The sequence below is a fragment of the Colletes gigas genome, unplaced genomic scaffold (assembly GCF_013123115.1).
Source record: "Colletes gigas isolate AHSC1104 unplaced genomic scaffold, ASM1312311v1 Colletes_gigas_Sc00051, whole genome shotgun sequence".
Taxonomy (NCBI): Eukaryota; Metazoa; Arthropoda; class Insecta; order Hymenoptera; family Colletidae; genus Colletes; species Colletes gigas.
The window spans coordinates 92,275-105,104 of NW_025106680.1; the positions used below are offsets into that span (position 1 = coordinate 92,275).

At 36.9% G+C, this 12,830-nt stretch overlaps 1 protein-coding gene across 3 annotated transcripts in view; it reads left to right on the forward strand.

The window, feature by feature from the left end:
• Positions 1-12,830, forward strand: part of LOC122403416 (putative inorganic phosphate cotransporter) — a 38,270-nt gene that overhangs the window by 18,421 nt on the left and 7,019 nt on the right. For all 3 annotated transcript variants that reach the window (XM_043406928.1, XM_043406927.1, XM_043406926.1), the window contains exon 2: positions 10,746-10,930. In XM_043406928.1, the coding sequence (XP_043262863.1) occupies positions 10,746-10,930 (185 nt within the window). The remainder of the gene's footprint in view (positions 1-10,745; positions 10,931-12,830) is intronic.

Below are 12,830 nucleotides of genomic sequence, written 5' to 3' on the forward strand. Positions count from 1 at the left end.
CACTCTTCCTGGAACACATGCGCGCTCACATATAAAAGATTGTGTCATAATTTACGTAGGAAATAAATATTTTTTCATCTTATCTAAAAATTGATTGCTTTTAAGGGAAACATATTTGTATCTTATCTTTAATCGTATAATTTGTTAGAAAATGTATACAAACTTTGTTGGGCACACTCGTACTTTCGTGATTTATATAATTGATTGCCACATTTGAAGCTATAAATAAGTATGATTAATAACGCATACGTAAACCATCGATGCATATTTCTAATACTAATTTTTCTTTTCGTTTTAGTCATCATTTTAAAGCAATATTGTAGGTAGTGATTTGCAGTCTGACCCATTACAAAATTTCATGTGAGTACATTTCCTGAACTCATCAATCATTTCACAGGCAACACTCTTGCTTAGATGAAAATGTTGAATAATAAATGAAAATCAATTTTTCATCTATTACTGGTTGAACGAAGATTAAAATAAAGTTGTTTTACAGTGAATAAGTACAACCTTCTTCGAATGTCTGTTAAATCGAATAAATCGCTACGTGTTATTTTTATTTCACGTCGAATAGTTAAATAAATTTTTGTTCATCTCCGCTTATGAATCACTGAAAATATGTAGTTTTCTGGAACTGTCTAAACACTCGACGCGTTGTTTCCAATGAGTCAACGAACGGATCGTGTAGGTTACGTCGCAGTGGTGTAACTGCGATAAGGATCGATCGATCGATATATCGAAGTACATACGTAATCGTACAATCGTTTCTTTTGACAAGGGAAAGTTACAGTAGTCTCATTGCAGATATTTTGAAATTTGAAACGCTGAATCTAGAGGTAAAATAGTGTAGCACATTTTTTATAAACAATTAAAATGTGTGATACCAAAAACGTTCGATAAGGAAGTCAAGAAAAAATATCTTGAAACGAAAGTAAAAACATAAAACATTAATATAACATATCTTGAAACTGTTGCGTAATATAACGAGGAATATAAGAGAAAAAAAAATTTCTCTTCATATTGTACAACAATTTCTGAGTATGTTGGGATAATATTATCAATCTGCGTGTAAAACAGTCCGTTTTTACGTCTGTATTTTTGTTTTAACATATTTTCTCGTGTGGAATGCACGAAACCAACAGCCGAAACGTCGATGTTAATAAATGTTACATAAATATCTCGAGCTACACTTTTACTGTCTATAAGCAAGTAACTGACTTCCTGTGTGTATAAAAAATTGTACAAAATTTGCTTCTTGAAAGTGAAGATTTTTTATACGTTTTCATTGTTGTTACAACAGGCTTCTAAAACGTTTTAAAAGTTCAAAAAAAATTTATAAAACAAAATGTTTATTTTGTTAATGATATGGTGTCGTTGTTCAGCGTCTAGATTCATCTCTTCAAATTCCATTATTAATCTCCAGTGGCGTAGCCATAGAATCAGAGTTAGGCAAAATTTGTCGAAGAACGAATCCAAAGATTTTTATTTGTTATTCGTGAACAAAATTTGTCCAAGTTTGCGTAGAGTATCGGATTCCGTGACACGGTTTCCTGCGACCGCAACACAACCAAAGGTCGTCGAATGCGTTGGAGCGTCATTGCGAAAATAGCCGAAACGCAGAGGCTCGCGATAAATGCTTCGATCGACGACGAAAGTGAAGTTTTCACGCCGGACTTTGGCGCTCGCTCGATTTACCGATGTATCGCGTGACGCTCGATCTCGCGACGCGAGTCGATCGCGAGGCAAACGATCGGCAAGTGGTCATGGCGCGTAGACAACCAATCAACCCCATTGACCGGACAAATTTCTATCCGGATAAAAACATCGAAAAAAGAATAAAAGTTAAACAACCGTTAACTCGTTAGTCGTTAAATAAAAATGAAAAGTTAAATCGTAGAATGAAATATTTCTCGACTAACGGGCCACAACTTAATCGTCTAAATCCAAATAGATCGCTGAAAAAAGACCAGCGTATAGTGATTTATATAAGACGTTTAACCGATCAATTTTCTAGACCTATTTATTCAACGAATAACGGATAAAATTTTCTTCGTCTTTTAATCGTTATTCGAAACCTTTATTTAGAGAAGAATTTCACCTATCTCTGCAATTTGCAGCGAGTCACGATCGTGATCGCAATCGTTCCACGGCGTCGCGTGCGCGAACTTAATAATTCCCCCCTCGTCTCGTCAGTCTTGGTTCTCTTGGTGCTTTAACGATCTCCCTTTCTCTCTCGCTCTTTCTCGTACTGTGTATTTGACGGCGCGAGTCGTTAACGTGCTATAGGATGGCACGGTTAAGCTATTTCCACCAAGCGACCACGTGCTCGTCGGCTGCTTCTCAGCTGCTCGGCGGCGACACTGTCGACATTGCCGCACACTTTGCCAACCAGCCTCGAGGTTGCGTACGCGTTACAGTCTTCGCTTAGCGACGACTTCGATGGAAACGCTTCAAACCAACCTCGAACTTGACCCACACCAGAAATGGGTAAAATTGTAATGGAATAATAATAAACTATGTACATAGCGTATACTTGATCCCTACAACTCGAATTTATAACACGATTCCAATTCGCCTCCGTATCATTCGTACGGCTTGATTCTACTTTCGGTAATTATTTTCATTTCCTCTATTTCTCGTCTTCTTATACCATTACAGATTAGAACAGTGTAGGAAAAACATTATTACTGTTATTCTGAGGCTGTCACCAGCACGCTTAAAAGTGCAAACTGAGTTCGAAAAGAGGTCACCACCGTTTCAGAGGTTATGTGTGTTCCTCGTTATGGACTATTTCTTTCTCGAATTCTCTTTGAATCAAACGTTGGCGAGTGTTGAAGTAATTTTAACGGAGCAATTGATAGGATCGTTCCATGATTTTAACCAAGGAAATTTCATTGCCGGAATGTCTTCTGTTGTCGAAATGTTGCGAAGCAAGGAAGTTCGACGTAACGTAGGAATTAGCGTTCCAGGAATTCTATGCGAAACTTCGTAATCTTGAAAGTTTCGAATTTCTTCCAAGACATACAGTTTCGAACGCTCCTCGCTGTTCGTCGGTCGATTCTGTCGGTCGACTACGTGAGCCGACTCGAATCCGTCCAATGAGTTAAACAAGCTTAATTGAATACCGTGACTCCTTAACCCACGACCAGGGATTTACTCTTGCAGATTGTAACGCCGAGTCAGCGATTTATGAGCCATTAGTTGCCATCTTGCAAGGAGGCTGCAGGAACGTTCAAAGTTCAGACGGTCCATTAATATAATTATATATCGGTGTTTGTCCTTTTCGAACACAAAATAATTTATATTTAACTACAAAAGTCAATGCACACAATTTGGAAAGTAGACGCTAAGCATTTGGCGAATATAGAGTTTAACCGTACATGTCGAAGATAAAGAAAAATTCACGTCACGACCAAAGCTATTTGCCGAATTACAGGTTCTATTTCTGTTACTGCTACGAACAAGCATACAATTAGTTCTGCACATTGTTATCCGAACGGAAGAACGCATCTAACTCGCAAGTCCTATTCATAGGAATAATTTCGAGCAAGTCAGGCAAATTATTTCATTCTTCAGAATTTTAGTAACAATAATATGTCACTGTATTAAAAAAAGATAACCTTAAAATCTTCGATTAACTTCAACTGGAACAAAGAAACCGAGTTCGATTCGAAACGTTGTTTTAACCAATCGTTAGATTCGGATATAATTACGTGGGAAGATTAGAAGATGCAATACCATGTGTTAAATATAAAAGGTAACAATTTAAACGCTACCAGAAGATCGAATCTTAAAATAAGGTCATGTCTAAGATTGTTCTCTTATGTACGTTTAAAGGTATTTGTATACCGATCATTCTGAACGATTCGTTCCAACATACCCCGAGAGAACGTAATTGTTAGGCACAGAATAATCAAGGTATGACGGAACGTTGCGCTCTTAAAATAAAGTTTGGCATCGGCTTTATTAATAAGCCACACTATTATCCCGCGATCTTATCGTACAGGGATTATGAATAACACGCGTAAGAGTTTCTTCAGTCTGTCCACTTTGGAACGTCGTACACAAGGAAGTGCACCTCGGTCGATAAACTTCGCTCGAACAAGTTCTGCAGAATCGACAAGTTCCGCGAGCTCGTCGACGATTTCTTCCACCAACACTTTATACAGGGTATTCGACCACTCCTGAAAAAAATTTTAATGGGAGCTTCTAGAGGCCAAAATAAGACGAAAATCAAGAATACTAATTTGTTGATGAAGGCTTCGTTAAAAAGTTATCAACGTTTAAAGTTTCGCAGGTACTGAATTTTTTTTCTCGAAAATGCGCAAGATTTCGGGGGTATGTCTATTCACCAAAAATGATTGTAATTGAACCCCGCGACCGAAAATAATTTTTTCAAAACGATTTGAAATTTTTTTCCCGTCGAAAAATTTCACACCTTCTCGAATTTTTTTCTAGATAGTGGGTAGGATTTCGGGGGTATGTCTATTCACCGAAAATGCTTGTAATTGAACCCCGCAACCGAAAATAATTTTTCCAGAACGATTTGTAATTTTTTAATAACTTTTTAATGAAGCCTCAGTCAAGAAATTGATATTCTTGATTTTCGTCTTCTTTTGGCCTCTCGAATCTCCTATTAAAATTTTTCCCAAGGGTGGCCGAACACCCTGTATAACTTCTTTAGTCTCATTTATTTTCTAAGCTTATTCTAGTCTGTATAATAAAAAAAGTAAATAACTGAAGCGAAATTGTATAATATTATTTTTTTCTTTAACAGTTGAATAGTAATAATCGTTTCGCGATTAAAATCTCAAGGATCAAGAAAAACGCTTTGCAGAGCTCGACCTTGGCTTTGTACGCGTCAGAAGTGCTAGGTCGGCGATCCGTATCGAATTTCGTCTAGTCGCGGCGCGGCGGTGCATTATGTGTATACATACTATTGTCAGGCTCGAGACGAAATGGAATGTTATGGTCAACATAGAAAAACCACAAAGAACATTTTTTAATTTAGAATTAATTTACGTCCCCTCGAACGGGACAGCCGGCATGATTGTCATATGATTCTTCTCGGAGTTTGCTCTGATGCATATGTCCCAAGGAACAAGACTAAAAATTACGTTTCTACGATGTACGATGGGGTTGCCCAACGCCTAGGATCTTTTCCTAATTCTTTGCCACGATCTTACGAATTACGTTCGACTTTGTTTGCTTGCCGCGATATCGTAGGTGTTTGTTACAAACGGGCGCCATGATAAATGGTGAAGTAGGCGTGTAACGTTTGTGCTCTTGGCGGTTCCGCGTAAAAGTCACTTTCGAAAAAATTACGACGCAAATGTGCGTTCACGCTTCTGGACAAATAGTACTCGTTCAGCTCGTGCATACCAGTCCCGTTTGGTCGAATACGTAACCTCTCGAACAATCGTCATCGTCACCGCTTGGACTCTAACGTCATGTATTACACCCTGGTTGTACGACTTGATTGAAACTGCGTCAGGATAGATCGTCGTTCATTATTCAATTGACTGGAAACACTATCGCGGTCGTCGCACCGTTCGGTTAATCGCGTTCGCTTTAACGATTTAATTCCAATTACGCGGGGCGTCGATTATTAGAAATTTTGTTCATTGATTTGAGGTTAGGTTTCGTTCCTGAAATTAGACGATCGTTCGGTCTTGACCAATAGCGGTTTAGTGTCCATTAGAACCCTGGTCAATACAATTTTTCTTCGTTATAAAAATATTCATTGTTTCTTTGATATTTTAAATGTTGTAAATTATAAATTAAATGATTTAACCTCTCTATAAATATCTCTATTAGGTATTTGTATAAATATCTAATATTCTTTTGTGCACTTTAATTAACTATAATAGTTATTAACGACCCACGTCGAAACGCTGATATCGTTTATATTCGTAACAATGTACACGCAGTCTTTGGTGAGTTTCTTTCTCTTTTATTTTCACAGAAAGTAACTCACCTTGTACTTTACTCTTTGGCTTAGGTTTTCCACACAAGTATACTTTTATCCAGCGAAACACGATGAAAATAATTGGCACGAAAATATTTTTATTCGATACTACGAGCATTCACACTTATCATTAATATTACTTCGTTTCTTCGTCAAACTTCTTTATCTCCCGTTCGTTCGTGTATGTTTGCTCACGCGGCTGTTACCTATAACGTGTACGATGCATGTAAGCGAAGTGATCCGTTTACTTAACAAACAGAAAAAAAGCGGACGCTGCGAAAATTTCATCTCGAGCGTGTAGTAATCAACTCTGCGCTCGATGTGACGCAATAGTCGAGGTCGTTCGGTCGATCCCAGATAATTGATAATCATTTTGAAGGAATTGTCGGTTTGGATCGAGGGCGCGATCATTCGTCGATCTGCCGCGGCATCGAGCGTTTCCGACCGGGAGCAGGAAGTTGTGTCGGTAGTTCGCAAAACATGCTTCACAGCTCGTTGCGTAGTTTCTCTTTCGACGATTTATTTGGCAAGCGTTGCACAAATACGACGGAACTCGAACAGAGCCAATCGTCGGGACGCCACTGAGAATTTTACCTCGAAGCGTCGGCGCAACAAGAGTTCGGCGATCATCATTATTATTATTATTATTATTATTATTATTATTATTATACATTTATTAACAGGAAGAAAAACCCTTTAATACAAAAGATGCAATATATAAGAAACAACAAAATATAGATTATACATAGTAAATATCGCTCATAAAATTTTAGCAAAATAATGAATTTACAATGCTTTGCAAGGACAATTTTAAACTTTCTAATGATTGTTCAATTGTATCTATTTTTGCGCGTACAGAGCTTGCATGAGTAATCGTTCTATTTATACAATTTTGAGATCCAAATGTGCGATGAATTTCAGAGTAAAATAGAATGTGATTTCTTAGATATTTTGATGGTACATAGAAGGGACACGATGGAATAATTATCATGTTTGTTTATTTATGGGAACTATTAAGATCGGCCATAAGATTTTTTTTTTTATCGAAAATTTAAGTACAATTACAATATCAAGGACGATTATATAAAAGAAGTAATGTCATGTTTTTTTATCGTATTTTGGATACTTTTAATACATCAAGCACACTTGTAAATACGAATCATTTACGGAACAGACGCAGGATTGACGCGCTAATCGGCGTATGATAGCTGACGTAACGTTTTCGTAGAAATTGTTGGACAAATTTTTAGGTCGTTCAGAGAAAAAAAAATTAGATCGTTTTCATTGTTCGAATCTCGACCGTTCGTTTGTAGAATGCAACATGCTGATCTCATCGGTAGAACACGTAATCCGAGTAATACGTTCAGCAACGAAACAGACCTCTTTGGCCGATCTATTCAGGTTTCGTAAAGACGTAGAAATGTTCTTTTTTCTCGACGAGTTGAGTTCCGTAAAACACTTTGCACGAGCCACTGTTTCGAAAGAACGGGACGATTTTGCAAAGAGGTTAACAGAATCGTTAAAAAGATATTTAAAGTTGCACGATCTAGTGGTGGTGTTCGAGAAGCAAATATTCTAAATTTACGCGCGCGAGAAAGTAAGATGTTACTGAGCATGTGCTCGAGTTAAAAATTAACTCGAGTATGTGTGCGGTTCGGGACAGTCAAATGTAATGTTTAACGAATTAAAAATAAAAATATTGACGTTATCGACGCGCTGCAACGTCGATCCTCGCGTTCCATACTTCCGATCGGCGTTCTCACGAGACTCGACCTTGCGTCCTTGGCGCTAAACATTGTCGGCGCCGCGACGCACGCCAAAACGAACGCGCGCGGATGATCGGCGATCCTCGCGATGTTTTCTAGAAACAATGGGCAGAATTTCATTCGAATACCAATTATTACCCACGATTTCAACCGCATCGAAGCGAATTTACCAACAGTTTCCTTTTTTTTTTTTAGTCTTATTCAATTGTGCCTGTATCAAAAAAGATTATAAATTTAATTTCCAACAAATTATGTCCCGAATATTTTTTATTGTGAGAACGAGTATGAACGAGATATTGTACATTTTATAGTTGGCATTCTAGACAACCCCTCCCCCTCCGGGCAGGCATTTTGAGATGTTATAAAGCTGATATTTTAAGTTGGTCCACTTTAGATATGCGTTCCAAATTTCAAAATCCCTCCAGCCGTCTTCCATCCTGACAGATACGATTAAGTTTTATTTATAATTGTTTAACAGTTAAACAAGTGAACGTTTGTTTCCGAGAAAATCAATTTCGAAAAAGTATTAGTATTACACTTCTAACCATTTTTTGGATAATAAAATGTATATTTTGTTCTGTTGAATAGTTTTCTTATCTTGCACTGATAAAGTAGATCCTACAGAAATATATTAAATGAAGAGAGAATCCAGAAGCATTGTTTGTTTACATATCGTGAATATAAGAAGTGTATAGCAAGATGCCAACAATTAAGGCAGATATGAAATACCTTATAAGAAAAGTTAACGTTGCAGTAGACGAAAATAAAGCCCGAAATGCAATAACATCCATATCAAACCGCTTCAGAGTATGTATCGCCGTTCAAGGTCACCATTTCGAACACTCAAATTAGAACTTGGATCGTAAAGATGCAAATTCTTGAACTGTTACATCTCTCTGTCTCTCTCGAAACAAAATGGTTTCCTATGTAACTGCCCTTCGGTGATCCTGGATGACCTTGAATTGGTCCTTAAGCGACATGGAGGTCATTGTATTCCTCTTAAAATTCTCTGTTAGAAGGTCGATGAAAAGATGATCTTCAAAAGTTCTTGACATTTCCATCAGCAACCAAAAGAACGTCACCACAAGTCATTTTCTGCCGTGAGCGTTATTTTCTATTTTCAAAAGTAAACAAAGTATCCGGTTGACCAGTCTTAAATGGTCGAGGTTGTCAGTTTTCGTGTAACAAAGTTTTCATAAAATTAAAATCATTTTTTTTTACGAAAAAATCAATTTTTTAATCGATTTCTTTTAGACCTGTTATGAAACAGCATAACGAGCATATCCGTTGATACATGATTCAAATATACCATTTCCGTTTTGTAATACAGAATAACACTTTTGGCATCAGTTTTCCAGATGCTATTATTAAACATTATGTAAGGATATTACATTTGTATTTGATATGGATTTTTTGCTCAACGAATAATTATTTCGTGTTTGGCAGCCGGATCTGTTCATTGTTAATAATAATATCTAGGTCAATACTTTTTTACAGTCTCTAACGTTTGTTTCTGAAATAATTCAGCAAATCTATTTGTATTTTCAAATGTTCCCTATTTTTGCTGCTGATGTATTTTGTCACGCGTCTTTATTCTTGTCCTACCTATTGAACAATTACCTATTATATCGTAGCATTTGTTGCAACATTAATTACGTCCCAGAAAATATTCTGCAACGTCGAATAAATCGCCAAGGAATCCTCAAGGAAGCGAGAAATGAATAATTAGAGAAAGGAAAAATTAGAGAAGCAAAGGTCCCAATTTATTGGACAAAATTTTTCTCTTATGTAACACGCAATATTTTTGGTATAAAAAGCAATATTATTACGTTTCATCTAGCTGCAGGTAAAGCTTATCTAGTGGATCCAGTCTTTGACGTAACATTATTAATCGTTTGGACAGTCTCCAATTCTTCGCATGATTAATAGCGTCGCATTTAAGGCAGGATCTGATAGTTAAGCCTTACTAATGAGATCAACTATTTACCAGATCCGACATGATACGCGGTACATATTATTGCTCTTTGTGCCTATGATATTAGTATTACCAAATCGAAGGAAAGTAAAAATTATAAATAAAAATCGAAATATTAAAGTTTCGATGATCGTTCAATATTTGCAAACGAATAAAAATTCGTGCAGCCCCCCTTTTATCCGCCACTGTGAAGCTGAGATGATTGCTTTCGAGGAATACACTCGGTTCAAACGATTCTATTACCGTATCGTCCAGCCACGATCACCAATTTAGTTTAACGTAACACGTTTATTTACATGCAAAATACAAAGTGATTCGATTATTGGTCGAGAATTCACGAGCGGACTAGTTAACCTATCTTTCTTGGCTCTCGAACGCATTCGTGTTTTTCTTTCCGCCAGCATGCGTCGCGAGCTCCATAAAATCACAGGTTTTTGCGCAGTTTCTAAAAAGTTACAAAGGTATCCGAACGGAAGAAGCTTCGAAGCATAAAATAAATCACTTTTTCTAAAAACAACACGAATTTATTTAACGTGTCTGATATTATTGAAAAGTAAGCTTGGTTCGAAACAAAATCCCGAATATAAGACGCGACTAGGTTATGTTGGCCGTGATTCCGTGGAAGAACGACTATTTACACAAGGAGCAGATAGGAATGGGGGACTCGGGCGAACTGCGTCGCGTTATTTGACACTCGAGCCGTTCCAGAGACGCTTTTAAAGAGAGATATATACTTGTATTATAAAATAACCGAAAATTAGATTAAAGCTATTTTATCCATAGTCCTGATAGATATTTCCTGAGAATTATGGTCGAATCTCAGATTCGAGTTACCGTTGCTTGTCGTCGCGTTTCCAGAACGTCGGCTACTTCAGACGATAGCGTTATCGCCGTTACGGTTGCTATCGTGTTACGATTTTTTCCCCCCGTTGCTACCGTTCGCGTTTCGCTAATACCAAAAGGGTTGGTGTTTTATGTTTCTCTTTCTCTATTACGCGTGTACTGTGTCGTAACGAGCAAACGTTTGTTGTTGCAGCGCTGGTGGGGTCGCGTCACGTAGTGACCTTCATGCTGTTCCTCGGAATGGCAAACGCCTACGTGATGAGAACCAATATGTCCGTGGCGATCGTGGCGATGGTCAATCACACGGCGATCTCCTCTGACGAATCCCACGATGATATGGCACCGAACGAATGCGGATACATTTCCATCAACGCGACGGTAAGTATCGTACGAAGCTGCTCGAGCCCCGAATCTTTTACATGTAGGGGGGGCCTTGCTCCACTGCCTCGCTTCTTGCGTCAATCTGCATTGGAGATACGGTACTCCCCTTTAACACGCCGACTGCCACGCTAGTTTTCAATTATAACGTGAAAAATAAAATTCGACAGTTCTATAGCGTTCAAATATTCGATTATATTTAACTATAAACGATTTTCCGATTTAACTAATTTTTAAGTAAATTTAAACTATCGATCCGTATCACCGTGACAGTCAGCGCCGTTAACCGAATCGATAAGGAAAAAACGTAGGTAGACGTTTCTTGTGAAACATGTTTAAATATTATCCGATACGTTGACGTCAGATTGTTTTTCTTTGACCGTTTCACTGAATGAAACGATTACGAACGATTCTGAGGTTCGTCATGTCCGCGATTGTCGTGTCGATACAAATCAATTACATCAAGTTTGATACCTGTCTACAATTCATATCTAGAAATAAAGCTAATGCGATCGTACGGTTAGCAACGTCGATAACGAAAATTTTCCTATCCTTGTCGCTCTTCGAGCCATCGCTTCATGTTTGATTTTAACATTTATTCAAAACTGTTCTAATAAATGTTCAACTTTGATGCTATTAGATCAGCTATATTGTGGTCTTGTTGAGATCGCAATGGTACTTGATCTTTGAATTTTATCGATATTATAAAAAATGTCAACAAGTATATCTCAATAATACCAGGTACTACTTATTATTATACTTGTTTGTTACTTGACCGCGATGCTTTAGAATTGATACTTATCGGTATTACCGTTCTATTGTGTCACTTAACAAGGTGTTTAATAAAAACTAAGTGATAGTGATTTGCATTTAAGATTTTACTTTTAATGCAATTTGTTGTAAATTCCAAGTTACCGAAAACACTGAACGTTTACACATTTCATTTAATTAGCACTATTATTATATTCGGACAAAATTGTGTGGGAGAAAATAGAACGCAAACTTTGGTAATTTTCCGTACGAATAGAAAAGAAAATTGTATAATATGAATCTTATATTCGACTTCGTTATTAATTCTCTATTTTTTCTGTCGATTTTTTTCCTATTCTTATGGCATCATGATTTATAGGGTATTTCGAAAAAAAAATTAACTAGGCGAAATATGCAAATTCTTCGGGCGAAAAGAAATCGTGAAGTTTTTTTACTATTTTGTCATCTGTGGCTTCGTTATCTAGATATAACCAGTTTCCTCGCACAAGTACACGTTTCTTGCACGCGAGTGTGTACGTGTGTGTGTGCAGCCGTATTATCAGCTGATTGGGATATCAATGGCGCGTAGCAGAAATCACATCGGTAAACTTTAACTGCTTACATCTGGATAACAAAGCCTCAGATAAATCGTAACCAAAAACTGACACTTCAAAGTCTCCGATTGCAACATGGTAAAAGACTTTCTGATTTATTTTCGCGCGAGGAATTTGCATATCTCGACTTGTATATTTTTGGAACACCCTTTGATATAATCTGAGAAAATAAAATTTTGGACAAATACCTAAACGGCATATATAATCGAAGATAATGAATATTTCTTTTTTACGTTTCTTTTATCACAATCTTTTCTAAATTAAAATAACTGCTTTAATGTGCTGATCTTGCTATAATTAGATAACCCATATTTTTTTAATATGAAGATACTAACTTTAGGATTTATTTTTTCAACATATCGCACATACCGGGAGATTGCATAATATGAGTCGTGTAGTTCGTTAAAAAACAATAGATTTTCTTCTATTATTGTTTAAACATTTTACAGTTTGGTAATAATGGGAAAAGTTTAGAAAATAAATAAAAAAATTTATTGTCGTATGTAATGTAAAACGTGATAAGCAAGTATGACCTG